At 34.8% G+C, this 27,259-nt stretch overlaps 1 protein-coding gene across 2 annotated transcripts in view; it reads right to left on the bottom strand.

Moving 5' to 3' along the window:
• Nucleotides 1-27,259, bottom strand: part of PTPRQ (protein tyrosine phosphatase receptor type Q) — a 102,667-nt gene that overhangs the window by 8,009 nt on the left and 67,399 nt on the right. The window contains exons 44-56 of one of the 2 annotated variants that reach the window (XM_087968033.1): nt 24,731-24,852; nt 19,019-19,205; nt 17,938-18,182; nt 17,468-17,534; nt 16,341-16,499; nt 15,295-15,517; nt 14,412-14,485; nt 13,543-13,642; nt 11,701-11,829; nt 9,159-9,203; nt 3,733-3,759; nt 3,053-3,134; nt 1,914-2,004 (exon numbers count right to left, since the gene is read on the bottom strand). In XM_087968033.1, the coding sequence (XP_087824159.1) occupies nt 1,914-2,004; nt 3,053-3,134; nt 3,733-3,759; nt 9,159-9,203; nt 11,701-11,829; nt 13,543-13,642; nt 14,412-14,485; nt 15,295-15,517; nt 16,341-16,499; nt 17,468-17,534; nt 17,938-18,182; nt 19,019-19,205; nt 24,731-24,852 (1,551 nt within the window). The remainder of the gene's footprint in view (nt 1-1,913; nt 2,005-3,052; nt 3,135-3,732; nt 3,760-9,158; nt 9,204-11,700; nt 11,830-13,542; nt 13,643-14,411; nt 14,486-15,294; nt 15,518-16,340; nt 16,500-17,467; nt 17,535-17,937; nt 18,183-19,018; nt 19,206-24,730; nt 24,853-27,259) is intronic. The other variant, XM_087968034.1, reaches the window with a different exon arrangement.

Below are 27,259 nucleotides of genomic sequence, written 5' to 3'. Positions count from 1 at the left end.
ATAGCATCGACCTCAATGGCACCAAAACCCTAGCTGCTATAGAAAACCCCAGCTACAGAATTATCAGAGAAGCCATAGAGATTGAAAAAAGACCTGAAAGCATGAATAGAAGAGATGACTCCACCAGACTGTCAATTATCTGGAAGCCTGCACTCACAAACAAAAAATCTCCACACCACAAGCCAAGCAAACATCTGGGCACAAACAGACACCCCCCCCCCCCGATACCTCCAGCTCAAACACACCCCAACCAGGCACCCAGATGAAATATAGCTTCCTAATAAATGATAGCCATCTATTTACTCAGAGCCAAGCCACACTAAAAGCCTCCAATACAGGAAACACAATGTTGCCAGCCAATCAAGACCAAAAAAAAGCCACAAAACAGACAGAAGATATTAGAAACACCAATCAAGCAGAACACAGCAAACTCCAAGACCAATAAACACAGACCAAGACTCCCAACCAATCAGGATGAAGATAAAACCATTCTAACACAGCAATAGGCTAGCACCAAATTTAAAACAGAAATGGCTGTGAAGCCTGACTCACAAACGAACACAATAAACAAGCCTGATGATGGCAGATGAGATTCTGCCAAAACGTCGCTACAACTTTAAAAGCCCAACTATAATGACATGGGAAAATACCCGAACAAAGCTGAATACCATACATATAGATACCTGCATATAGATACCCGCGAAAACTTAAGTATGAAGTATCCTGGAATGGCAGAAATAAAAAAAATATGCAAAGCTTCAAATAGAAGAAGATTTAATTAAATAACCTATTTGAATCTATTCAATTATTGGATTAAAGCAGGTATCTGAATCTAACTCATGATTCATTGGGCTGCTTGGATACAGATACTTTTATTTAATATAATTGTTGAACAAAATTAATTCAAACTGATTTTGAATACTTAAACTAAATTGAAAAATCAAATTGAATCTTGGCTGAATTCATATGTTAATAAATAATGCAATAGAAGAATAGCGTTTTGAGTATATGTACAAAAAAACAAAAGATAAACTCTGAGTATGTATTCTGCTACTGCTTTAGGCATATTAGCTCAGGTCAACCTGAGCACAGAATATTTCCCGAACTAGTAGCAGATAGTGGGAGCAGCTGTTCAACACTTAATAGCACAGAATGTGGCTACATTAACCAAAGAATGCCTTGTCCCCATCTCACATCACAGCTAATGCTTAAAATAATAATAGCATTTCTTTTCTTAATAAGTGAAAAATGAAGCAGTGTTGACTACAGAGGGAGACAGACTCCTGACTCCTGTGATAAAATCTATCCTGGATTTCTAAATTGCTATATATATATTCACTCTGATCTTTCCTGGATCAGCTACATACACATTTACAAGTATCTTAAGAAAGCATCATCATGTTCCAAAGAAAAAGTGAGCATACCCAGAGATGGATCCGGCACTTTTAGATAACTTTATTTTACTCCATAGTACACAGCCCAAAAAGAATAATTAGGATGGATTATATTACAAAGCTAAGAAACCACGAGGCTATATTATTTCCTGTCCTGCAACTGCAGTGTACAATCTGCTGCTTCAGATCTCTCTACTAATCCATAGACTCTCTGCCTGCCTAATCTGAGAAAGTCCCACGAGAGGACTTCCTTTATGATATCTTCTCTTTACTTGAGATATAATAGACAGTTGCAGAGATGATAGTACAATGGAAGACACAATATATTCACATCACTCATCTACTTCATAACAAAAATAAAATTCTGGGATTTGAACATAAATATTTTTGTTTAGGAAATAACTAAAGAAATTGTTTTATCCATGAGATTGTATAATCAAAAAAGATACAAGCAATTTTGACATGGCAGTATTTAAATATTGATTTCAGAAAAATATAATTAGTAAAACAACTACATACATGGTTTGATGTTTGGAAAACGATTTTTAGATCTGTTCCAAGGAAGATCAGCATCAGTTAATGCAAGATCTGGAAGAAACTTGGGGAGTTCCTAAAAAATAATATATATGTTGCTATGACTTTCAGGTTACTCATATTTTCAGCAAAAAAGTACACAGGAAGCATAGTAGCATAAACACTTCCAATTAATACTGTGCCAAAATATATTTTTGTTTTTCACAATGATTTTCATTTGTATCAAGAGGCTCCAGATCTTTTATCTCATTTTCAGGTTGCCTTAGAATTAGCAAATACGTTATTAATCGTGGAAGAGGCAGTTGTAGTTTCTTATTATATTTCCTCTGCAATTTTCAAGCTGCACACATTTGTTGATCTAAATCAATTTTCAAATTTCAGTTCCTCTGACATTTAATAGAAGTACAATCAAGGAGTCTGTAGTCTGCTTGAAGGGAAATTATGGATGGATGTGGATGACAGAACAGCCTCATAAAATATGTATTAAGAACCATAAAACTGGAAGGAAGGAAGGATGGAAGGAAGGATGGAAGAGAGGGAGGGAAGGATTCCACCCCCCCCCCATAAACTGAATGGGAATAATGAGATTTGGAAGAAATTTTCAGCACATCACTTCTTACAATATAACCAATGCCCTGCCAATCTAGCTCAGTAGTGATCAACCAATTGCTTCAAGGCTTTAGTCTCCCGGCAGATCTGCCTTCAAGGACAATAGGCTTTGATCCATAATACTTCACTTATGCTTGAGTAAGACATACTAAAGATTTTACTTGAATCATTTATGCTGCATACTGTGAATATATTCAGAGAAATTGGGAAGTCAGCTAAAAAGGAATATTTCTTAAGAAAATACAGAATGAATAGCTTGTTGTTGCTGTTGTTGTTTTTTTGTTTGAATGCAAGCAGCAATGAGAGAAAGATTTCTGTAGCAGGAATAAGGAGGATGAGTGTATGGACTCTTCTGATCACATGGAATGAGATGCAATATGTATAAAGCACTGTTTTCCATATGAAAATATCAAATATGACCAAACTATTTATTGAATACTAATGATCAAAGTACATCAAATATGATACATGAAACAGGTGGAGACTGCATGTTGTGACAACTGTTGTTAACATACCAAAAATTCTTCCTGAAACTTGATGTTGTTATTTGTGCAAAGATCTTCAACATGTTGCAGAAAACGTTTCTTGCCTATTGGCCTTGAAATAAAGGAGGAAAATTCATAATTTGGGGTTTAAAATAAAGACATTTCTATTAGAAAGTTAACATACCACTTTTATGCATATAAAACAATTAAAAAGACTTAGTTTACATTTGGAACATTTTTGAAATAACAGAATTCCATCTTAAATTTTAAACTATTTATTTGACAGTCTGCAACTGTTGTCTACAAACTGTTCTACAAATGTGATTACTCCTAAAGGAAATCTTTTGATATTTATGCACATTTGTAAAATCACCCTTCAATTAAAATCCACCAGATAATGTTTCTTTTGTCACACAGAAACCATTTTATACAATGCAGGGCTTTAGATACATAAAATATAGCAGTGACTTCATTCCCACAATGACATGGTTTTTAAGCCCCTAGGAGTTAAATATCCCTATATTACTTGCCAAGCTAAAACACAGACATGCAGGCTTCACCCCAGAGAGAGACAAAGCATTTCTCCAGTTACCATGCAATTAGTCATGCTTTTATGATTTATACACAGCTTGGAACTTTTTCTAATAAGTATACCAATATATCACACATTTCAATTCATCAGACTAGGCACAGTATAAAACTCAACTTACCTGATGGACTTTCTATAACTAAGTAACCTGTAACAGAGATTGTGTTAAATAAGAAGCTGTAAGTTGTGAGTTAGGCAACTTTTTGCAGTCTAATTGATTGATTCTGGACTTACCAAAGTTAGAAGTAAGGAGTCAAATGACATTAAATATTTTTGAATGATTCACATTTTAGAAGTTCTTTAAATGATTTTAAATTCTTTTTGCAAGACAAAAGGGATAGACTGCCTTAAGAAATGTAGCAAGGCCACTATAGGTGGAAGAGGCAGTTAACATTAACTGTCTTGGCTTTTGTGAATGGTATAGTGTGGTATGTGAGGTTATTTAGTCTCAATCAGCCCCAAATTAACACTATCCCTATTGCAGGTGGGGTAAATTTTTCACGATAGTTACTCTTCTCTAATCAAGTTATATGTCTTTCAGAGAGAGTTTCTAAATTCTACACTTTCTTAACCTCTACGCTTCAGTAAATGGATTCCAGTATGATGTCTCAGTTTTTAAACTACCTAGGTATGTGATAGTAGGTTGGTAGACCTTTCTTGATTTGGTGACCTCCTGATGTGCCTTTGAAACCAATTAACGATGAGTACCAAGGTACAACTATAAACAGCATATAAGGTGAAAAGGGAAAGCATAAAAAACATAGTAACAATGTAATAGTGGCCATTTTATTAAAATTATATTCACACATGAAACCTGATTTCAGTAGATGATTTTAAGAACTTCAGGAGGGGACCCTGTATTTTTTTTTTTTATCTAAGTGTGCACATGTGTTGTGCACACTAAAGTGTTGTGCATGGATGTGTATCATGCATTCTATTTTTTTCTGCTTTTCTCTTAGGTTATTTCTCTAAAGCAGGGGTGTCAAACTTGCATTGTCACAGCATTGTCATATGACATGTCAGGACTTTTCCCACCTTCACTAAACCAGGCATGGGCGTGGCCAACACGTGACTCATCTGGACTGTGGGCTGCGAGTTTGATAGCCCTGCTTTAAAGTATAAAGTGAGTTGCATGTATTTCACTTTGGATCATGTGATTAGAGGAATTAGCATGGAGCATAATGAGCCACTGATACCCTCAGGGACAGTCATTCCCGCAAGTTCCATGTCACTCAGGGGATTTGAAGCTGATAATGAGCATCTTGAATTGCACCTAGAAATAAACTGGAAGCCAGGACAGCTTGTCCAGTACTGGTGTGGAGGGCCAGAACTATACATGCTGCCATGTTCTGGATAGGATGTAGTTTCTGGATAGTATTCAAGGACTGCCCTGTGTAGAGCAGTAATCCAACCAGGAAGTGGTGAGGGCATGCCTGTTAGCATGCCATTTATTGATGAGTCAGATACACAGTTGCATCTTATATAAATCTAGATCTTTTATTCTTGTTTGATGCAATATAATGCTTAGGCATTATGAATATAAGTATTCTGGGTTATGAAAATGAAATATTTCAAGAATTGCATTAAATGTGGGTTTCACTTGGAACTGCTTTAAGTAGAGCTTATTCACAGGCAAGTATGTATAGGGTTACAGTTTGAATTACTGAAAGATTTGTAGACTAAGATTTTTGAAATATAACGAACATTTCTTTATAGTAGACAATCTTATGAAAGAGACTTGGATTTATTCCTATATCACCCTGCTTTACTGGCCACCTGATCTGGACAATATGTGTCACTGTTTTAAGATGGGGTTTCATTCCTTGGAAATGTACATAAAATTTCACCATGGTATAATAAAATATCAAATTATGACATATGTAATTTAATATAACCATGAACCACTTGCATGGGAATAAGCTTCCATTTCTGGATAAAGTGTCACCAAGGATAAGAGCATGAACCTTTGCATAAGAACTATTTACTTTGAAAATACTAATCACTGACTTCTTATTCTGCTTTCCAATAGACAATCAGTGCCTGCCAACAACTAAAAGAGGAAGCTCTTGTTTAAGCAGAAAAATATTATGGAACTGGATTGGCACCCAAGCACTAAAAACTTTAATATATATTAATAAATGATATACGATTAAGACTATCAGGTTCTATGGGTTAGAATAGGCTTAAGTTGTATTGAGTAAATATATAATGATTACAGATGCACTGAGTAAAAGAAATGCTAATTTGCTAAGCACTCAGTAATAAGATTTACAGAAGCTTTGTTCAACCTGATTCTTCTGGCCTTAATGGTTAGGGTTTATCTGGTATACTTTATCTTAGAATAGCTTGAGTTACAGAATCAAGGAAAATATTATGTAGATGGTTTATTTTCAACCATCCAATTCACCCAATGCTGACATTGTAACATAACTGCAAACAACAAAACTGCAAGATATTTCAGCTTTGTGCAGGAAATAAAAATACTTTAGCCCACAAGCCTTCCATCATGTTTTGGGAAAACATTTGGATCATCAAAGCTATTCTATATACAACAACAGTTTAGCAGAGCTTGCAATATGAATCGCATCTTGAAAGATAGATGGAGCCTTAGAGCATAGGCTCAGTTTCACTTCTAGTATGATTTTCTTCCCTACCCAGATTCAAGTTATTTGTCTAGATATAGAATCAACAGAAGCCATTTATTTATGTTGGCAATGGTGACCGGCACTACTCTCTGGGTCAATCACTTAAAAACTGTTGGGAATTATATCTTGTTCAAAAGACCCCACAGAAATGAATATGTAGACTAAAGGCTTAACTCATAAGCAACATGAGTACTTGCAAGGAACAGCAATGGAAATGTTATTAGCAAGTTAATTAAGATCTTCATTGGTCTGTCTCTTTAAGAACAATAGAGAATAATAATTCCTTACTGAAAGTCTTTATAATTTTTTTCATTCCCACAGTTTAGATCTTAAACTATTTCATAGCAATCTTATTTAAATAAATAGGTTCCATAGATCATTTGTGAATGATCTCAGCACTTTACAAGCTTTTTACAAGTCAGAAAAATAATTTTGAAAACACATGTGTTAATAATGTAAAGCAATGCTATTAAAATAATCCTGAATTTGTAATTTTCAGTTTCAATGTATTAGTCATTAGCTGCTGACAAATTCAAAACAAGAAAAGACCAAAGCAAACAAATAAAAATATAAGCATTTAGCCCAATCTTTCACTCTGGACTGCTTGTCTCTGTCTTTGGAATCAAGTAATGAAATTCTGTAACATTATATATTAAATAAATGCTTTGTCTGCAAGAAGGAAATCAATAGAGTTGTTATCTTATGCATCTTATAAACAAGAAGAAAATACATATAATTAGACAGGGATCAAGAATGTCATGGAAATTATAGTTTTGTGGTTTCTCCAGTTTAGTTTCTGAAGTATTATACTTAAACTCATAGTTCTGCTATTACAGATTTCTAAAAGCTCCTGAAAATTTTTCCACTAGAAATAAAATCATGTCTACATGAAAATGGCAGTCCTCGTCTCCTTCCTTCTAACATATTCTAAATGACATTTGAGCATAAATCTGTAGGATATTTATTCTCCAACCCTATGAATTTGTGTTCGTGATGATTGCTAGAATAGGTTTATCTGGCTAGCCAGGATTATCCTGGATACTCCTATGATTAGGACATTTCTATATAAAAGATTAGAATTTTAGATTTTGGGAAATTTAAAATTGCAAATTAGAAAAATTGCATTGTGAAATTCTGAATCTTGATTATCATTATTCACAATATCATCTAGAATTTGTCTTTTATTTCTAATAGGAACGTTGGAGTAAATGAGAATTAAACTAAAAGATGCTTTTGTTACTGGTCAATCCAAGTTTGCTAAACTTGAAATATACTGTGTATGAAGTCTGAACCCAATTCTTCTATAATTTCAGTAGAAATAAAGTATTTGGGATCTACCTAGAAGGCCTTTTTTTTTAAAGATTATATTTGAGGATTTGCCTAGGTTGGGTGCCAGAAACCAGCAGCTCTAGAGCTGCATGCACCTCTTTGGGCCCCCTGCTGTGGCTCTCTGTTGGCTGAATCCACCACTGGCTGGCCTCACCCTCCCCTCCCAGTCACTCCTTGCCTGGCCTGAGAAGATAAGGGAGATGGTGTGGGATGGAGACTTTCATGTTGCTCTCGCAGCAGAGTTAAATTTAGTGCACTTCACAATGGGGGAGATGCTGTCCCATCCTCCTGGAAACCATTACAACATGGAGCATTGGCTGCATCTGGGAGGGCCAGTTCTCGGGGCAGTGAGCAAGTCACACATCTGCCTCAGTGACTGTGGTGCATGTAGCACCAACAAGGCCAGAAGAAGTGCCCGCAAGATAAGGCAAGTAGGCAAGGGGCACTTCACTCCTGCTCTGGAATATAGAGCAGGTCTCCATCCCTTTACCTTCTCAGGCCAGGCGAGGAGTGACTGGGAGGGGAGGGTGAGGGATGGGGCCAGCCAGTGGTGGGTTCAGCTGACAGGGAGCCACAGCTGGGGGATGAAAGAGCTTCATTTATCTGGGAATCTGAAATGACTCTTGATTTAAATCATTTGGTAAAAAGCACCCAAAGAAGAAAGAACAATATCAGCAAAACAACAACAACAAGCCAATCCTCCCGTTTTTGGAAATGGTTCAAGAGGGAACACACACATACACTCACACAGGCGAGAGAGGGTGGGGGAAAGAGAGAAACAGAGGCAGAGATGAAAGAGAGAGAGACAGAGAGAGATGAGAGAGAGAGAGGGAGGGAGGGAGGAAGAGAGAGGGAGGAGAGAGATACCTGCTTCCCACAGAAAACACCGGGAGCCACAAAACCTGGGTAGGCGTGGCTGGGGGTGGATCATGTGACTGAGTGGGAGTGAGTGACATTGAGTTGGCCATGCCCACCCAGGTTTTGTGGTTCCCAGTGTTTTATTTTCTGGAATACAGGACCAAATAGCTCTGAGTGTTTAAGGTTGCAGATCCCCTGGCCTAGATCTTCACAATGTTATTTTGTTTACAGTGCTTTAACAACAATACCAAAAACACATACAAAAAATGCTTCCTCTTCTCTCATACTTATTTTTGGTCATAGTGTGAGCCTTTGGCTTATATATTATTTCCTGAAGGCTCTTTTTGTTGCATTATACGCTTTCAATTGTTGTTGTATTTATAAAATAGAAAATGGATTTATCCAAGGCAGAGTACCAAACTCTTGGGGGAGTGGTGGGCAGGCAGGCTAGATATAGGACATTATGCTGAATCATGCATGTGCTATTATAGCACTAATAATGATTAAATTTGTTTTTTATGTCATCAGGAAAAACCCTGCATTGTCTCTGCAAGATATGAAAACCAATGTCATAACTAGCGAGCTGATACAAAATTCATCTGCAGTGCTCAGAAAAATATTATTTCAAATAAAAATCAGCATAATCTAGGATCATGCAAGTGAACACATCACACGGGAAACCACACATTGAATCTTCAGCCATGCAGTAACTTACTGGATGATAAATATCTCCTTGCGTCTGAAGAAAAAAGAGGAATATCTGGAAACAAAACCCACTTGTAATTAAGTACTCGGATAGAAACCAGCTTTGTTATTCAAATGAACAGTTGTTTATGATAATATGCACTATTAAGATAGAAAAGTACAAAACTGACAGGGCTAAAAGAGCTTTCTGACTGCCTGCTAAAATGAAAGTTTTCTGTTGTTGACTATTTGTTTATAAACAAGCCATCTATTTGTTTATTTATACACATCGATTTTACAATGGGTGAATGGGCAGTGCACAAAGGATTAAAACCATCAAAGTATGATGCAAAAATATAAATCTAAACTAACAGTTTAGTTTAGATAATATGTAACTTAGATAGATAATATGTAACTTAAGTATATTAATCCATACAGATCAAATCCAACACCAGAGCTGCTTTAATTTCTTGTTCCTACTGCCTGGGGAAGGATCCTGGTCATTAATGCATTAGTTAAAATGTCAAGCATTTCAATGATTACTTATGCATGATGGGGCACATTTATATATTCCCAAAAAATATTTCTTTACTTTCAAATTCCAAAATGTTGCCCCTTCACTTAAAATAACCTGTCAGTATAGTATTAAATTCAATTCAATAGCTGAGATCTTTGTTCTATGGTATTATTTGAAGTAATGATATTTATTGAGGAAGGATAGCTAAACCATTAGTTTTTCTGCTAATTCATCTGTTAAATTGATGTATTTTTTCAAGAATGGTAACATGAAGGCTGCTAATTTAAAAGTTAGAGTTGTGAATTTAGATTCCTTCATTTAAATAGGAGTTCCTGTGTTTCCCTATCCCGAAAATAAGCCTACCATGTTTTTGTGTGTGCACCTAATTTAAGCCCTACCCCCCCAAATATGCCCTACTTAAGTGCTGCACAGCTGGTCATTCCATCTGGGTGTTTGTGGAGCCGTGGGCTCGAGGCAAAGCAGAGGGTGGAGCTGCCCCACACTGGTTTACCTCAGGGCCCCCACAGCCAGGCCATCGATACCTGCCTTCCCTTGCGGTAGCAGCTCCACCAGGCCCTTCTAGCAGGACCTCACGTGGCCACCGGTCCACTTCTTCTGCTTGCTCGCACAGTCGCAATGGAGCAGGAGGCAAGCGATGTGTTGGTGCTGCAGCTGTGAGGTGAGGCAGCTGTTGGGGCATCGATGGTCTGGCTGCAGGGGTCCTGAGGTAAGCCAGTGTGGGGCATGTCAGGCAGTTCCATGTCACAGTGACAGCATTGGCATGCCACATGGCTTCCTGCCCCGCTGTGAGCAAGCAGAAGAAGTGGTCTCCCCAGAAAATAAGCCTGGTGCTTATTTTGGAGCCCAAAAGAAAATAAGACCAGGTCTTATTTTTAGGAAAACACAGGTATCTCCATTCTGCCCAGAATAGGAAGCCATGTAAATTTGTGAAATAAATCAATATAATTTTTGAAAAAAAATGTAAATGAAATTTCCACATTAAACTTCTTTAATACTGCAACATATAACATGGTCATATTAAAAACATAGTCAAAATATTTGCTGGTCAAGATCTACAATGTAATTTGGAATTAGTGGTTTTCAATCTCTTTATGTGGACAGCTATACCAGTAGGAAATATTTTGGGAGCCATCACATAAAACATGGCAATGTAGCATCAGCAGTCATCCTGGCATAATTTCTTGTCTTCTTTCTCAGGTATATATAAAACTCCCAAATTATATAACAGTAAATTCAGAAAGTTTAAGTTGCCAAAATCTTGGGAGGATTGCCTAATTTTAAGAGCTTGTTGTATTCTGGCACAAATGATAGCAGCAATATCTCACTAAGTTAAGTAAAAAATATATTAACATATGTTTTCCTTTTAGGTAAATTCATTAGAATTAATGACAAAAAATCTTCAATAGAAGATGCTGCAGAAACACTTTTGAAGAGTAATGTAAAATATTTTGACATTATTTTTTATAAATAAAAGTATATTATTATAATCTAGCCATTTAATTTTCTTTCTTCATTCTTCTACTTAAATCTTAGAACAATCTGGTAAAGAAGTTTAGGTTGAAATAAGCCATACAGTGAAAATTATGACTATTCATGAATTCTGATCTGAAAACAAATCCAGAATCTGTGTATCATACTATATATAGCCTGAACTTGATTGTTGATGGATTTTAGAGGTACTATCAGATAGCAGAGAACAATATGTTATTGCATTACTTTGAGACCAACAATATATCAGAGCATTATTAGTGCCTTTACATTTCTGTATCAAAAACACTTCAACTCAGGGATATAATGTGTAATAATAGCAGGACATGATACATAAAGGCAGCCTTCTCTCTTATCCCAACATGGAGAAGACCAAATGATTATCTAAATTCCTGACAGAAGTGTCTGGAGGTCACCCTTTGAAAGAGGATCTTTGTGACCTGTGCAAATAAGAATACCGCAAATACTTCTAAACAAGTAAAAGGTCACGGTAGGGTCATGGCTTAAGAGCCCCAGAACTACTGTTTTGCCTAAAGAGTTTGCTTACCGTGTAAATCTTTCATCCTTCATATCCAGGTCTGCCACTGTGATCAACTGGTCCAGTTTAAATTTAGTGTCAATAATTTCTGCATCCCGCGGAGAATATGTACCCCCTTCTTTTTGCTTTTGACGAATTCTAAACCAACACAAAGGATATTGAATAAGATGCAATATTTAATGTTATTCATAAACCTCAACCTCACTGGAGCATTTTTGAAACATGTTCTCCAATGAATAACTATAAAGAATGGATTTTAATGTAACACATTCCAGGTGATTTTGCATAGTATCACACTTCAATTTACAAAGTCCTTGAAATATGGAAACTATGCTATAACTATTCAATAAAAGGAAAATTTATTAATGCTAGTTATTTTTTATATTTTAAATTTTGGAGATGTGGTATCATAACAAAGATTTGCACTCCAAATAGATAGCAGTTTTTCATTTGTTTGTATACAATAAAAATTAATGTTTCAATTTTAGCAGTATAGCAACAAATAAAAAAATATATCAATGATGCTACAAGAAATAACTCTTAACCTCATTTTTTGCTGTTATATCAGCTGTGTATACCTAGCAATAGTCATACTGATTTCTCCTGTCAGAACAGGTCAGGTGGCGGGGATTGGAATGGGCCAAAAATGGGGAGCGCTGAGGTTGAAAATGGGGCGTGTGGAGGCCAAAAACGGGATGTGGGGGGCTGAAAATGGGGCGTGCAGAGGTGGCAATAAGCGATGGCAATCCCTGCAGCCTGAAACAGCTGATCAGCAGGCCTAACCAACCAACAATCAGCTACTTGTGCTAATCAGGCTGTGCTGGAGCTGACCAGGCTCTTTGCTGTTTGCTGCAAGGAGGCAAATTGCTGGGAGGCAGAGGCCGGTAGGCAGGGGCTGGCAGGTGGGCGGGGCTTCAGCAACATCTAAGACACACAGATATTTCCACCCACTTTTTTTGGGGGGTGGAAATGCATCTTATACACCGAAAAATACGGTATATAAATGTGCTGTTATGCATGACATTTTAACGTCTTTCAGCAATATTCATTTCTATCAACAGATCCCAGACAGTATAACCCACTGCCTTTCTACCAGCATATTCATATCTTTAGATTCCTCCATCCATTTTCTCTTTAGTAAACTACCAAATTACACAAATTCACCTTGTTGCTCTAATTTTTAATCATTTATGTATGCTTTGTAATTTCCCCTCTTTGTGGTTTTCCTGTCAAAGACAACTTGATTTTTATTAAGTTTCAGACACACACTCCTTGTTGCATCCTGCACTGTCTAACATTCTTTGCAAATTATTCAATTCAAGGTAATATCTACATTTTTTTCATACAAGATTCTTACTGCTTCTTCTAGCAATCAATATGCTTTCACTCTTGTTTTCTTTCACTCCACCCCCCCAAGATATACTCTTGTGACTACCAAAAATTGGTTTGGGTTGTATTAGGAACAAAGAACAAAGAGATTGTCATTTTTACTTATTTCCCTAAATAATGTATGTTACAAATTCCACAGAGTGTAGCAAGACCTGCAAGGAAAGACATTTTTTGCAGGACAAGAAGTGGCACTTCTTGCCTTCTGCCTCTGAAGGCTCATACACTAGACCTCAGTCATGATAGTCTTTAATGCTGTTTGCTGATTAGGTTTCTATACAATGCTTATAAATTGTTGAATAAAGTTTATGACCTCTTGTTATAATATATTCCTTGCTGGATATAAAGTTATAACAATACATATTTATTTATCAATGAATTTAAAAATGCAATTCTTTTTAATTAATAAATAATTCTACCGCTAAAACTTAAAAGATATCTCTTGTACCTAGATAAGATACTTACCTTGCAAATGCATAAATTACAGCCACAAGGAGAACAATAGAGAGTATACATAAAGTAACTGCAAGTATTATTTCTACAGCTCTCTCAGACAGCCCATCACCTGTAATGTAAAGTCAGTTGTATATTAGGATTTAAATTCCAAACTATTATTTGAAATCATACACTAGTTATTACAATTGCTTCCTGACCATTGCTGCACATAATCATAACGGCACTGATCAGTACTAATAGGTGCACCAGTAAATTTGGTAGCCTTTCTGAGAACTACCTCTTACCAATAATTTTTTACAGCCTAAAAATGAAGTATCTTATTAAATGGCATGAACATTGCAAAATAAATGCAAGTGACCCTAGAGCAGGGGTTCCAATCCCTAATCTGTCAACTAGCACCAGTCCACAGCATGCCAGCAACTGGGCCACACAAACAAATGAAGCCTCATCCACGGGATGCGAGCAGCCCCCTCCAGCCCATTGAAAAACCTTACTCTGTGGAACCGGTCCCTGGTGCCCAAAAAGTTGGGGTCATTGCCCTAGAAAAGGGGTATCAAACTCACGTCATCATGGCAGTGTGATGTGATGTATCGGGGCTTTTTTCCCCTTTGCTAAACCAGGCAGAGGTGGGGCCAGCACATGATGCATCTAGTCCATGGGTTTGACACCCCTGCCCTAGAGGAACTCAAATGAGATTAGATATATAGGCAGAGTGACCAAGAGAAACGGGAGATGTGAAAGTCAATGGTCAATGCAGCCCTGTACCTTTGATGCAAAGGAGTTATCTTTATAACAACAGGGATACACGTTCACTAAGAAGTTTTAAAATGATTTGTACATTTCTAATAAATAGACATTTGTGATGAAACATTCCTTACCTAAAGTTTTGATGGGATCTGAATACTCTGAATCTGTATATTGACCTCTGACATTTGTTGCTCTGAACTTAAATCTATAAACAGCAAACACATAACATTACACACACATACACACACACACACACACACACACTTTATAAGTATACAGCATATAAATTGCATATATAAATTAAAAACACCATCCCTGTAGCTTGTGACATGCTTTGCAGCTCTCTGGATTCAAAGGAAAATGATTTGGGGCATGACTGGGCATTGTAGACCTACATCTGCTGGCAATTCAGATGTGTCTTTTTCTCAAATTGCATTGCAGCTGTAAAGGGCAACTATGAAATTCCAGGGAAATGTGCCAGTGCTTTAAGAAGATACCAACTATTCCTGTGTGAATATCCCCACATGCTCCAAGCCATTAAAAGCTGCTACAAAATCCTGCATTTTTTCAAATTAATTTTTATTAAATAATATTTTACAAAGTAAAAACAGCACAAATTTAAATAAAGGAAAAAGTAAAGTGATAAGTAAATAGAAAAGAAATGAAAGAAAAAATACAAAAAAGAAAAAGATATAAAGAAGTGGTTTCCGATATTTAAACAGCTCTAAATTCATTTATATTTTATATTCTCTCTCTAACGTTACATTATGGCTAATATCTTTCCATGTTCTACCTTTCTAATCCTCATATCTATATCACTATTTACTTTTTTTTTGCATTTTCAAGTTCTAAAGAGTTTCTAATCACTAACAAATATAGATATGGTCTTTTCTTAATTAAACATGTAAATTTTCTCACCTCTGCAAATTATTCCAAAAATGCAAATAACATTTTATTGTAAATTGCCCAGAATCACCCAGGTGAGATAGATGGTATAAAATAAGTAATACTTACACATATTGCTTTTTGGGTTTCAGTGGTCCATTACAAATTTTTTCTTCACTTCCTGGTATCATACAAGTGCTATCAGCCCCTATTACATAAATATCTTCTTTGGTGCTCGCTCCTTCACTCCCTTTTATACATGGAGGATTTGGAAAGCCTTCATTTACCAAATAAGGTCTTGCTTTATTAAAGTATGCATCATACCATTTGGTGATATTGTCGTCATTCTGAACTGAATTCCCAAAAAAGAGCAGTGATATATAGGCAATAATTCCTGCTTGTTCTCTTCTTTTATTATTTATCAGCTCTATTTGTGCATTTATTACTCTTTTAAGGTAATGAATCTGATAAATTATACTGCAGCACACAAAAGCATACAGTTACAAATTTATTAGTCTTTAAGATGTATAATATTCTGTTAAATAATTAAAAATAATTGTAATTTTATCTATGTATAACTACCTTAAATACTTTTATCTCCTCTTCTAAATAAAAAGGATAACATATGACTCCAAACAACACCAATTGTAATGGGGAAAAACAAATATTGAAAGCACTTATCACAAAGTTTGAATAACTTGATGTGATTCTCATACCACAATGTCCTCATTTAATTTATTTATAGTGTAATACTAAAATTATCTACTCAGACAATTACTTTGAAAAGAAGATTATTCATTAATAAATGAGGACAGAGCTGCTATTTGATTAAATATAATGCCCCATGTTTCAGAGGACCTAATATCACAAAGTGCCATAAAATTTATATATTTATATCTTGAGTTTGAAAAATGGAGTAAAACCAATGGCAAGAAGATAATCTACAAATTTTCTGTTGCTAATTTTCCCACTCAATTCTTCTGCTCATTCAAATAGGATACCTTCTGTGAATCACATTCTTTTTGCCATTCATTTTCATTTATAATCCAAAATGTAGCTCATGAAGAACTCCAAAATTCAGAAATCTCCATCAGCAAGTAAGACAAATAGAGGTTAAGAAAAGTTAGAAATAGAAAGAAGATTCATAAATTCCTTTTAAGAAAAACAATCCGTACCTCCTGCTTCTGCAACAAGAATTTGTATTTTCTTAATAGGCCCATGATCATCATTATAGTAGCAAACTGGCATGTGAATAGTAATTGTAGTGGCCGTGACAAGTAATGTTCCACTAGTGTCATAAACCGGTGCTGGCTTTTTACTAGGTCTTGGTGGTTCTGTTTTGAGAGAAATAAATGCTACAATGCTTTCCAGTTAAATGTGCTCACAAATATTTTAAAGTTACTATTCAGATAACTACCCCACTAGAGAAAGCTCCTAGATTTATAGCAAACCCCATCTCCCCATCTCACTTTCCCCTTCACTGATCTTTTTTTCTCACAAGGTTGTATTCGCATTGTTTTCTTTTTCATTGTCTATTCTATACCTTACTACTGTTATGTTTACAGAGCTTTTCATTTCTCCATTTTTATTGTTGTAAGTTGCCTAGGGTAGCCCCACAGTGAGATAGATGGCAAATAAATTTAATAAGCAAACAAGCAAACAAATAAATACTATTGAATTGAATCATAGCCATTTTATGATCCTACCAAAAGAGATAATTCACAAATTGTAAATCAATAGCTATTTGTTTTGCTATCCAAGCACTTCTAGTTGTTTCTTTTTTAAGATATGGAATTGTGCTTATTTATCTTTGCATAACTGAAATTATTATTGAATTATATTACTATGGTAGAAGTTGTGCAAATAAAACTGAGATATGTTTCACAAGAAACTGGAAAATATGAATCTCATTCACAACACTATTTATGTACAAAATTTTTAGGGCTATCCATATTATTCTTGCCAAAACAGGTTTTGAGATATTTTAATTCCTATTATTATTTGAATTCAACTTATACTGGATTAATGGAACATTTGTTTTAATAAACTTGTTCAGGATTTCAGTCTTTGTATACTTTAACAAATTAGTCGAGTCAGTATTGTGCCACTTTTGTAAGATCAAACTTTATTTTGATAACTTGCATTATAATACAATAAAAATAGTACCATTGGTTATGACCAGACAGAGAATAAAACAAGATATATGCTTATTAAATTCTAGTAATGTGTATAAAAACCCAAATGAAAGCAATCTGATGTTATATTTCTGCAGTCACTCTTTTTACTATTTATAATAGTTTACCTTTAATATCTGTTGTTATTTTAAGCTGAATCTTTGGTCCTGCACCAGCACTATTGATTGCATACACCTAAACAAATAAAACAGTCTTTAACATGTTTAGTCTAACATTAATTAATGCATCAATAAAATTATATTTCACGATATATCTATAGGAATACACACATAACATAAAAAGTACATGGAAAATAATAAGTCTTACTTCTATGTATGGAGCAGTGATTTTTCTTTTTTACTAATCATTTTTCATTATATATTTTGTCAACTTTAAGATTATTGAAATAAAATTAAAATAGGAAATCCAATTACATTCATTTGTTTTATAGATCTCTAATCAACAAGGGTCCATTGGAGCTGGGAAGCCAATTAATTTAAATATATAAATTAAAATGAATAAATAAATAAAGCCTATTCAGTTTTTTATATTTAATTTAAACTTATTATTGATTGTGGAGAAAAAGAGTTCAACTTACACTGATATTATATGTGTGTCCTCCTTTTAAACCCTCTATCATGGCAGTGATTGACTTGTTTGTTCTGTCTATAATGCTTAAATTATAAACCTGAAAGATGTCTATATCATCATCTTTATATACCATAGCTTGATATACTTGAATATTCCCACTGAGTTCAGAGGGTGGTACAAACATCACTTGAAATTTTGTTACTTCATCTGGTATCTTCTGAAAAGTTATGTTGTTAAGTGGGTCCCTGGGCACTAAAAAAAATTAATAGCTGATGAGACAGTTAATTAAAATATTGCTAAGCATATCTAGTGTAAAAGATTAGATCTTATGGACTTTTTGCATAAAAATGATAAAAATGAAGTTGCAAGTTATGGTTTTGGCAATTCAGCGGGATAGATTATAGAAAGAAGAGAGTCATGATGTACTTCATGATTAAAGAGGTATAAAGAGGTTAAAATATATTTATATTTATAAATGCTGTGAAGCATCAGAAGCCATTTACACTTTTTTTCTTACTTTTCTACTTTTCTTAACTTGTTTCTTTTCTTACAAATTTTGCTTTTTCTTTGATTTCTTTCTTTTTCTTTCTTTTTCTTTGAAAAAGCAATTAAATAGAATCCTAATTTCTTAATGAAAAAAATTGTGGCATCGATTTTTAAAAAGACCTTAAGAAACAAAATCTATAGTGAATTTGCCTGTACTATATTGCATTTGGGGAAAATATAAAAATACTGGGTGTTTTTTATATTCAACAGATTGACCAAGGCTTAAAGTGGAAGATAATAGCTGATAATATAAGCTCCCCTGTGATATTAAGTTCCAGGTAAATCAAGAAAAAATTACATGGTTCACTTTTCTTTTCAAAAGAAAAACAGATAAGCTGAAAGCTTTAATGGCAGTGAGGGGGTTGTAGTTAGATTTTTTTTCTCTATGTGATATGACACTGCATGGAATACTTTGTTGTTTTAGAGAAGTGTTTAAAAATATTTATGCTTTACTTTTTTTTACAGCTTTGGTTGTAGTTTGCTTTGTAATGTTTATACACTCAGGTAGTTAATAAAATGAACAAACAGAATTAGCAACTTACCTGCTTCAAAAGTGGAAACAATAATGGAAGAACTAGACTTGCCTTCAGTATGTGCAGTCTGAACATCTTCTACAAAAGCAGTGACTACTATGGAATACCTTGTAAATGCTCTCAATCCTGAAATACTGAAGGTTTTATCCTCATAATTTGCTTTGACAAATGAAGCTTGATAGTAATCTGTATCCACCTGTACCAAGCAGGTACAAAAGCATAATGTTTATTAGATTATTCATAAGAAACTATGTGTGATATATCATCAAGGGAAAACTGAGTTAACAGGACTGAATCTACCTGTGCAAGGAAAAAAAAAGCGCAGAGCATGTGTGGGGTGGGTAAATTTAACAAATAACACAAACAGACACAGCATGCATAATGACTTTGTCATGCTTTTTTATCCCAGTACTAATGCAATAAATTTTCTTTAGATCTTGTGTATGGCTATATAGTGGGGAATCTTTGGGGAACCTTTAATCCAGAAATCATTGGCATAATTTTCCAGATATTTTTCTGTGAGAATACTTTGTAATGCATAAAATTGGAGATTCATCATGCTTTTTGCTGTCTCGGTTTTTACATCTAGCAGTCTTAGGACCCAAAATCACAAAATACTCTATTTCATTATTGTTCCATTAAACAGTAAATAGAATAAGTACAGACTATACACAATTGCTACACTTGATTGCTTCTAAAGGATCACAACTGTATAGATCATCAAGCTTCAACTGAATATTTAAATACATCTGCAGATATTCTGTTTATATGTGATATATGTAATGTCCAAAAATAAAAAAATGATAATATTGCAGGACTGATTCCTAAAGTATAAGTAGATGAAATATAATAATTTAAAGACTAAAGGATGAAATGTAGTCAGATAAACCTATGGAATTGATAAAGGAACTTTGTACACATAATAGATTTACAATGTGGCATCTGAGATTTTGTGGTATATTTAAAACTAAAACATATTGAGCAAGCCTGGTTTTTGGACATCTGAACTAGAAGGCTTTGCTTATCTTAATATTGAAATCCAGTTGTACATGCATAAAGTCAAAATGTTCACCAGAGGCATGATTATTTTTATAAAGTGGGATTCTGTTTCAGAAGAATCCACACGGGATCTCCGTTTCAGGTGGATAAATCAATGATGGAATTAGAAAAGGTCACAGAAATAGAATGTAACAGAACATTTCATAGAAATGAACAACAAAACATTTACACATGTTTGTCATATTCCAATATTCTTTTCTATTATGAATCAGGACAAAAAGAAAAGAAATGTCTACAGTAGCAGTCCCATAGGGTCATATCTACTGAAGAAGCAGCTGCTAAGAGACTAAGATAGTTTAAGCACATATTTTATTTGACAGATGTGCTTTAGTGTCCCCACTGAGAGTTAACCTTAAATAAAGATTCTGATGTACTAAACAGATAGTGATTTCCTGGGATGACTATCAAGGGACAAAGTATTTCTTCATATATCACTGCTCATTATAACAACATAGGACATAATAAGATTTCTTACATTTTCACAATGCTAAGCTTTGTGCTCTGTTTGACACAGACTATTTCCCACAGAAGACTAGCTAAAGTCATTTAATTATCATTAACTTTTTCCTAGTATGTATGTGTTTACACACAATACACACAAATGTGCATATTCAGCTTAAGAATAATACTGGGGATAATACTATGCAGTGAATAAAAAGCATTCAGAAGACTTGGTTTTAAATCCTTACTTAGTAAAGTACCACACTAGGTGGCCAAAGGCTAGCCTCAAAAGAATTGAAGTAAATCATATGTGTTAAAGGAGGCCGAAAAATGCAATAAAAATGATGTAGGGTTGGTCATCACTGAAAAGCAAGAAATACTTGATCCTTAAACAAACAAGAAAATGAAAAGAATTAAGAGAAAGGAAGGAAGGAAGGAAGGAAGGAAGGAAGGAAGGAAGGAAGGAAGGAAGGAAGGAAGGAAGGAAAGAAGGAAGGAAGGAAGGAAGGAAAGAAGGAAGGACAATATATAACTGAAACAGTTAAAACTAACAATAAACAAAAATAATTGCTAGAGGATTGCTCAAGGTTTTAGTAAAAGCCTGAAGGGAGAGGAAGAGACAGTCTTATGCAAATTAAAAACTATTTATAATACATTGGAGTTCACTCAGTAGATCATTATACAAACATTGATTTTATAGTTTAATCAATTATTATGACCAAAGACAAAAATTCAGAATAATATTACAATAGTGGAAACCATCAAATATCTCTGCTTTACAAAACTGATACATGCCATAGCAAATTCCATTAAAAAGAAATCAATCTTACTTAATATTCTGGTGTTTTTAAAAAAAGGATAAATCAATATATGCAGTAAATTACAGTAAATAACATTAACAAATTAGATAATTAGATTAGATCTAATTTTTCATATAATACTTATGTCAGTGACCAGTGACCCTATTTGAGTCACATCTTCAGAAGCTTAAATGGAAAGTAAGTAATTTTTTATTTTATTTTATTTTATTTTATTTATTTATTTGTCAAAAGCTTACAATACAACAGAAACAAGAATAAACATAAATTTAAAATACAAGAAATAGGAACTAATAATTGGGGACAATAGGACAGGGATGGTAGGCACGATTGTGTGCTTATGCACACCCCTTACAGACCTCTTAGGAATGGGGTGTAGTCAATAGAGGTTAGTTTGAGGGTAAAGGAGTGAGGGTTTGAGCAGGTGACAACAGAATCAGGTAGTGAGTTCCAGACATTGACCACTCTGTTGCTGAAATCGTACTTCCTGCAATCGAGTTGGGAGTGGTTTACATTTAGTGTATATCTGTTGTGTGCTCTTGTGTTGTTGTGGCTAAAGCTGAAATATTCATTAACTGGTAAGACATAACATATGATTTTATGTACTATGTTAAGTCCAATCTTAATCGGTACAGTTCAAGGTTGTCTAAGCCTAGAATCTCAAGTCTGGTGGTGTAGGGTATTCTGTTGCAAACAGACGAATGTAGTACTTTTCTGGTAAAATACTTCTGGACTCACTCAACTGCATTTATGTCTGATATACAGTGTGGATTCCAGACAGCAGAGCTGAGTACTGGTCTAGCAAAGGTTTTGAATGCCCTAGTTTGCAAATCAGTATTACCAGAAGAGAAACTTTGTAAAATTAAATTTACAACTCTTAAAGCCTTTTTGGCAATACTGTTGCAGTGAGCTTTGGCACTTAGGTCATTTGATATGAGAACTCCAAGGTCCTTGACAAAGTGAGGGTCATCAACAAGGTCATATCCGCCTAGCTTGTATTTGGTATGTAGATTTTTTTTTTACCAATGTGTAGGACAGAGCATTTGTTGGTAGAGATTTGGAGTTGCCAACCGTTAGACCATTCAGATGTATAATCAAGGTCTTTTTGAAGGACGGTAGCATTGACGGTGGTGTTGAATAGTTTTACATCATCAGCAAAGAGGACACAGTTGCTAATAAGGTAATCACAAAGATCATTTATATAGAGTGTAAAGATTGTGGGTCCTAGAACTCTCCCTTGGGGGACACCGCTGATAACTGGTGCAGGGTTTGATAGGGCGTTTCCTATTTTTACTATTTGTTGCCTGTTTGACAGGAAGGCAGTGAAGGGATCCGGAAATGCCGTAAGAATTTAATTTTAATAGTAGTTTGTCATGTACCACTGAGTCAAATGCTTTGCAGAAGTCAATGTAAATTACATCTATTGCTTTACCCTGGTCAAGAAGTGTAGTCCATATGTTTTTGCAGTGTAGAAGTTGCAAATTGCAGGGCAATTTTTTTCTGAAACCAAATTGTTTATTGGAGAGTAAGTTGTTTGATTCAAGGTGGAAGGTAATGTATTGATTAATAATTGATTCCATAACTTTGCAGGTGACCCAACACAATGAGATTGGTCTGTGGTTTTCAACCAGGCAGGGGTCACCTTTTTTGAAAATATGGATGACCATTGCTAAAGACCATAGTTTGGTAAGGAGCTGGTTCTGAATGATAACTCATATATTATGCTTAGGGGTTCTGCTATGGTAGTGAAGAGCTTTTTTAAGAAGAATGCACATAAGCCATCAGGGCGAATAGATAAGGATGGTTTAAGGTGGTGTATTGCATTTTCTACATTATCTTCAGGAAAGTCAATTTGTAGATCGTTGCAGTTAGTTGTCATACGATTAGGAAATGTGTGGCATGAGCCATTACTGTTTACAAAGACTGAACTGAAGAACGTGTTGAAGAGGTTTGCCTTGACGGGTTCATCGCTATAGTCTTTCCCATTAGGACCTTTTAGGGGTAGGATGGTTTTTGAGTCTTTAAGTTTGGTGTTTACAAAGTTATAGAAGAATTTCATATCAATTGTTAAGAATTGGAAACTTTCTTTAAAAAGTAATTAGTTTTCTGAACTAAATTGATAATGTAAGTACAGGTAATCATCAACTTACGACTACAATTGGAACTGGCATTTCCATCATAAATCTTTGCTTTCATAAGCTGAGTTTGACCTGATTTTACCACAATTTTTACAGTGGTAATTAAGCAATCATACAGCTCCCCAATGGGAATTTTTTGCTGGAAATCAATCACAAGATGCTGCAATGGGTCATAAATAAGCCAGTTTCCAAGCACTGTAATTGTGATCACATTATGATGGGTGTGGTGCCCTATACTTCTCTATATTTACCTATAAGTGTAAGTACAGGTCATAAGTCATTTTTTTTCTGAGGCCATTGGAAATTGTTTTTAAATGAATGGTGATAAGTCAAAGACTATCTGTGATTATATTTAGGGATACCTTAGAAGGATGATATTATCTAAGATCTTATGAACTCAGAGTCTTCACACTCATTCTGGGGGTTCCTTGATTTGATTTCAAGGCCATTATGCAGTCTGGGGGGATCTGTTTAGACTTTTTATACAATTGACAAGTAGTCCTCTTTTAGCTATGGCTCATAGACTGATTGTAATGAAAAAGTAACTGTGACCACTGGTAATTTAGCAACCATTTCCCACATTTCTGACCTTTACAGCAAAGAAAAGCTGAAGTAAGGACAGTTGTGGTATCACCTAGTGACCATTTCACTTTATGACTGATTGTCAGACCCAATTGTGGTTGCTAAATGAGGACTGCCTGGATTTCATCCCTACCTTGTATTTTGGGAGAGAGAGGAATTAGAAAGGATAAAAAGAATGCTATTAGAAGCAAAATGGTATCACCCCTAACTTTTTATTTTGATTCAATCCACTCTTGGCTTTTAACCTTGCCTACTAGGAATCTTCCAAACAGATATTCCTGAGTGAAAATAGTTTTAAAAAGATGAAAGGATGCCCAATCCTGGCACAGCTGATTAGAATATTACTATTAGCATATCAACTGCAGCTTCTTTGCTACAGTGATATATTGTATTCAGAAGACTGGCCAAAGGCTGCCTTTAATATTTTTGGGGAAACTAATGGCTCTAGTTAGTGAGATTTTTTATTTATTCCTAAATGTCAAGGTATACCAATATTGATTTTCTGCTGTGTTGCCAGGGGAATACTAAAGGTGTAAAAAGATGTACAGAAGCTACAGGTTCCGTGTTCCTATTGTATACTAACATTCAATAAAAATTTAATAGCTGATTCCTAAGTAAAACTCTGCTTTTACTTACTATATGAATAATAACAGTCAAACAATAGAAGACTTGAAATGACTTACTGAGGAAATATCAATGAGGTAGAATGTTGGTCCAGTAATTATGGTAGGCTCATTCCAACTAATATTAATACTGTAAGGAGATGTAGCTACTGCAGTTACATTTGCTGGAGGAGCATCTGGAGCTACAGGGGAAAAAGTACGACAAAAGATTATATTAGAAAGACATATCAAAAACTGTCATTCTGAGCTTTGAAGACTTTATTATTATGCAATAACATTAATTAATACAATTAAGATTATAGCTGGACATGAAAATACATATTTATAATGCTAAAATACAATTTTCCTCCCAAAGCTTTCTTTACTGGTACTATGCTTTTACCAAAAGGTACTATGCTAGTTCTCCAATGGCAAGAGCACCTGTTTTGGGGGGGCGGGGAATGCTATTATTAATTATTATTATTAAGATCAATTCTATGGAGAGGTATATGATTAAATTTTGCATTAGCACCAAGATGGAAATTCACTTGGCAACTCTGGGGCAGCCACTACTTTCAAATTAAGCTTGCCTCCATGGTAATCACTGTGGGGATAAAAATAGAGGCAGAGATAAATGTGCATTACCTTATATTTTTGGAGGAAAGATAGAACTATAATTCTGACTTCCTCTGTACAAAAACAACATATTGTATATTCTTTTTCCTTATTGGATTATTGCCTTTAAGTCTATCTACATTCTTGGGGTAAAGTACATAAGTTTATTTTTGCAACCACAGGTCATCACATAGGAATGCTATAAAATATGAATAACAATAAAACAACAAAACAACAAAAATATAAAATAGAATAATAGAAGTATTATATATTAAAAGGTTATACAGAATAAAGCCAAAGCTACAGCTAAGAAATGAAGCATTTCTTCCTAAGTTTAAATGAGAGCAGACAAAGATAGCAACTTGGTTATTGGCTGTTGGAAAAACATCTGGAAGAAGATAGTTCAATTTTCAAGATCAGACTCCTTGAGTTTATCTGCCATTAATAATTTGGCCCTGATCTCATTGTAAATGGGATAGTGTGGGATATAATGGGTAATGTCCTCCACTTGACCAAGACTACAAAGACAGAGACAAATCTCCTTTTGGGATATGTGGACAACAAAGTCTGCAGACAAGGGGTGTTGAAGTCGTCGCAGTGAAGCACTGATTATGTTAACCAGGTATTGGGAGATACTTGCATCTTTTTTATAATGATGATACAAACATGAACATTTGGATGATTGTACTATTCCCTGGGGTAGGAAAGAGAGGGAAATGAAATAATAGTTGATTTAGTAAAATAAATCTGATGTTTAATGGATAATTTGATTATTTAATTATAAGTTAATGAATTTTCAAAAGATGATTCATATACACGATTATGTAAAACTCTCCAGCCAAGATATTGTTCCTATGTGTGAATTTGATGCTTGTTCTACAGAAAGTAAATTCCTTCCCGTAATGCAGCTTCTGCCCCAAGCATTTATTTGAAAGCAAATTCCTCTGATACCAATGAAATTAGAGATTGTTCACATGAACATTTAAGCTCTGACAGCCTTTTTATTTAGTTCTGCTGTTAGCTATGCTGACATAGGCTGAACTAGCCTCAGTACAGAATTATGCCTTGCACTGAATCAACCTCTTCGTTTTGAGGGATTACAAGTATCAAAGAATTGGATAATTCTGAAAGTGGTAGTCAACTAACTATATATGTGACCACCTCACCCAATGGCAACATGTCTGGGAAACAGCACATCCTGACTGAAAACCACAGCTGCAAAAAAACTCAAAAGGATGAACATTTAGACATTTCCATATAAATGTATTTAGGATCAGGATGTCAATGCCTTTCAAATTCTTCGTCTAAAGCACCAATATATCTCTTTACTGGCTTTTGTCATAGTTGAAGAATTTTCACCCAAAAGGAGAATTATACTTCAAATAAATTGGTATAACTAAAATCTGACTGGAAATTGGAAATCTATTAGCTTCAGTCTAGAACCTTTATAACAAACATCTTACATAAACAAACTTCGTGCCAATGGCAACTGACACATATTGATTTAAGACTGTTTGTGAAACGAGTCTAGCCAGAAATGGGTAAGATATCACCATAGCCTTTCTCTTATAAATCACAGCAATTTACTCAGTAGGAATGACCCAGTCTTATTCACTCATTCCCATATAATCCAATCACTTCCTCTCATGAGCACTTTTCTCCTGGTTTTCACAATAATGCATTTTCTGTAACTAATATCCATCATTTCCTGATTATCATGCTTCTATGCTTCCACAGGAATGTAGGTCTTATGGAGGTCAGGGTCATTTTTTCCCATCCATCTGTGTCCTGATGCAAAGGCAGCAGTTAAGTTTGTTAGCTGGATGGTACATTTGGATAGCTTATCATTTTACAAATTGATCTTGATATTCAAAATAAACTTTCGATTCAAGCTCTATTCCTTTTAGCAAGGCCTGTACTAGCAAAATAGCTCTAAAAGAGTGGCTCAACTTCTACCTGATTTCAACTTTTTTACAATATGGAATCCTCAGATCA

Source organism: Notechis scutatus, chromosome 6 (genome assembly GCF_049901735.1).
Source record: "Notechis scutatus isolate UNSWTSFEM ecotype Mainland chromosome 6, rNotScu1.2, whole genome shotgun sequence".
Classification (NCBI taxonomy): Eukaryota; Metazoa; Chordata; class Lepidosauria; order Squamata; family Elapidae; genus Notechis; species Notechis scutatus.
The sequence above is the reverse complement of the archived record's forward strand: the minus strand, read 5'-3'. Positions and strand labels throughout refer to the sequence as shown.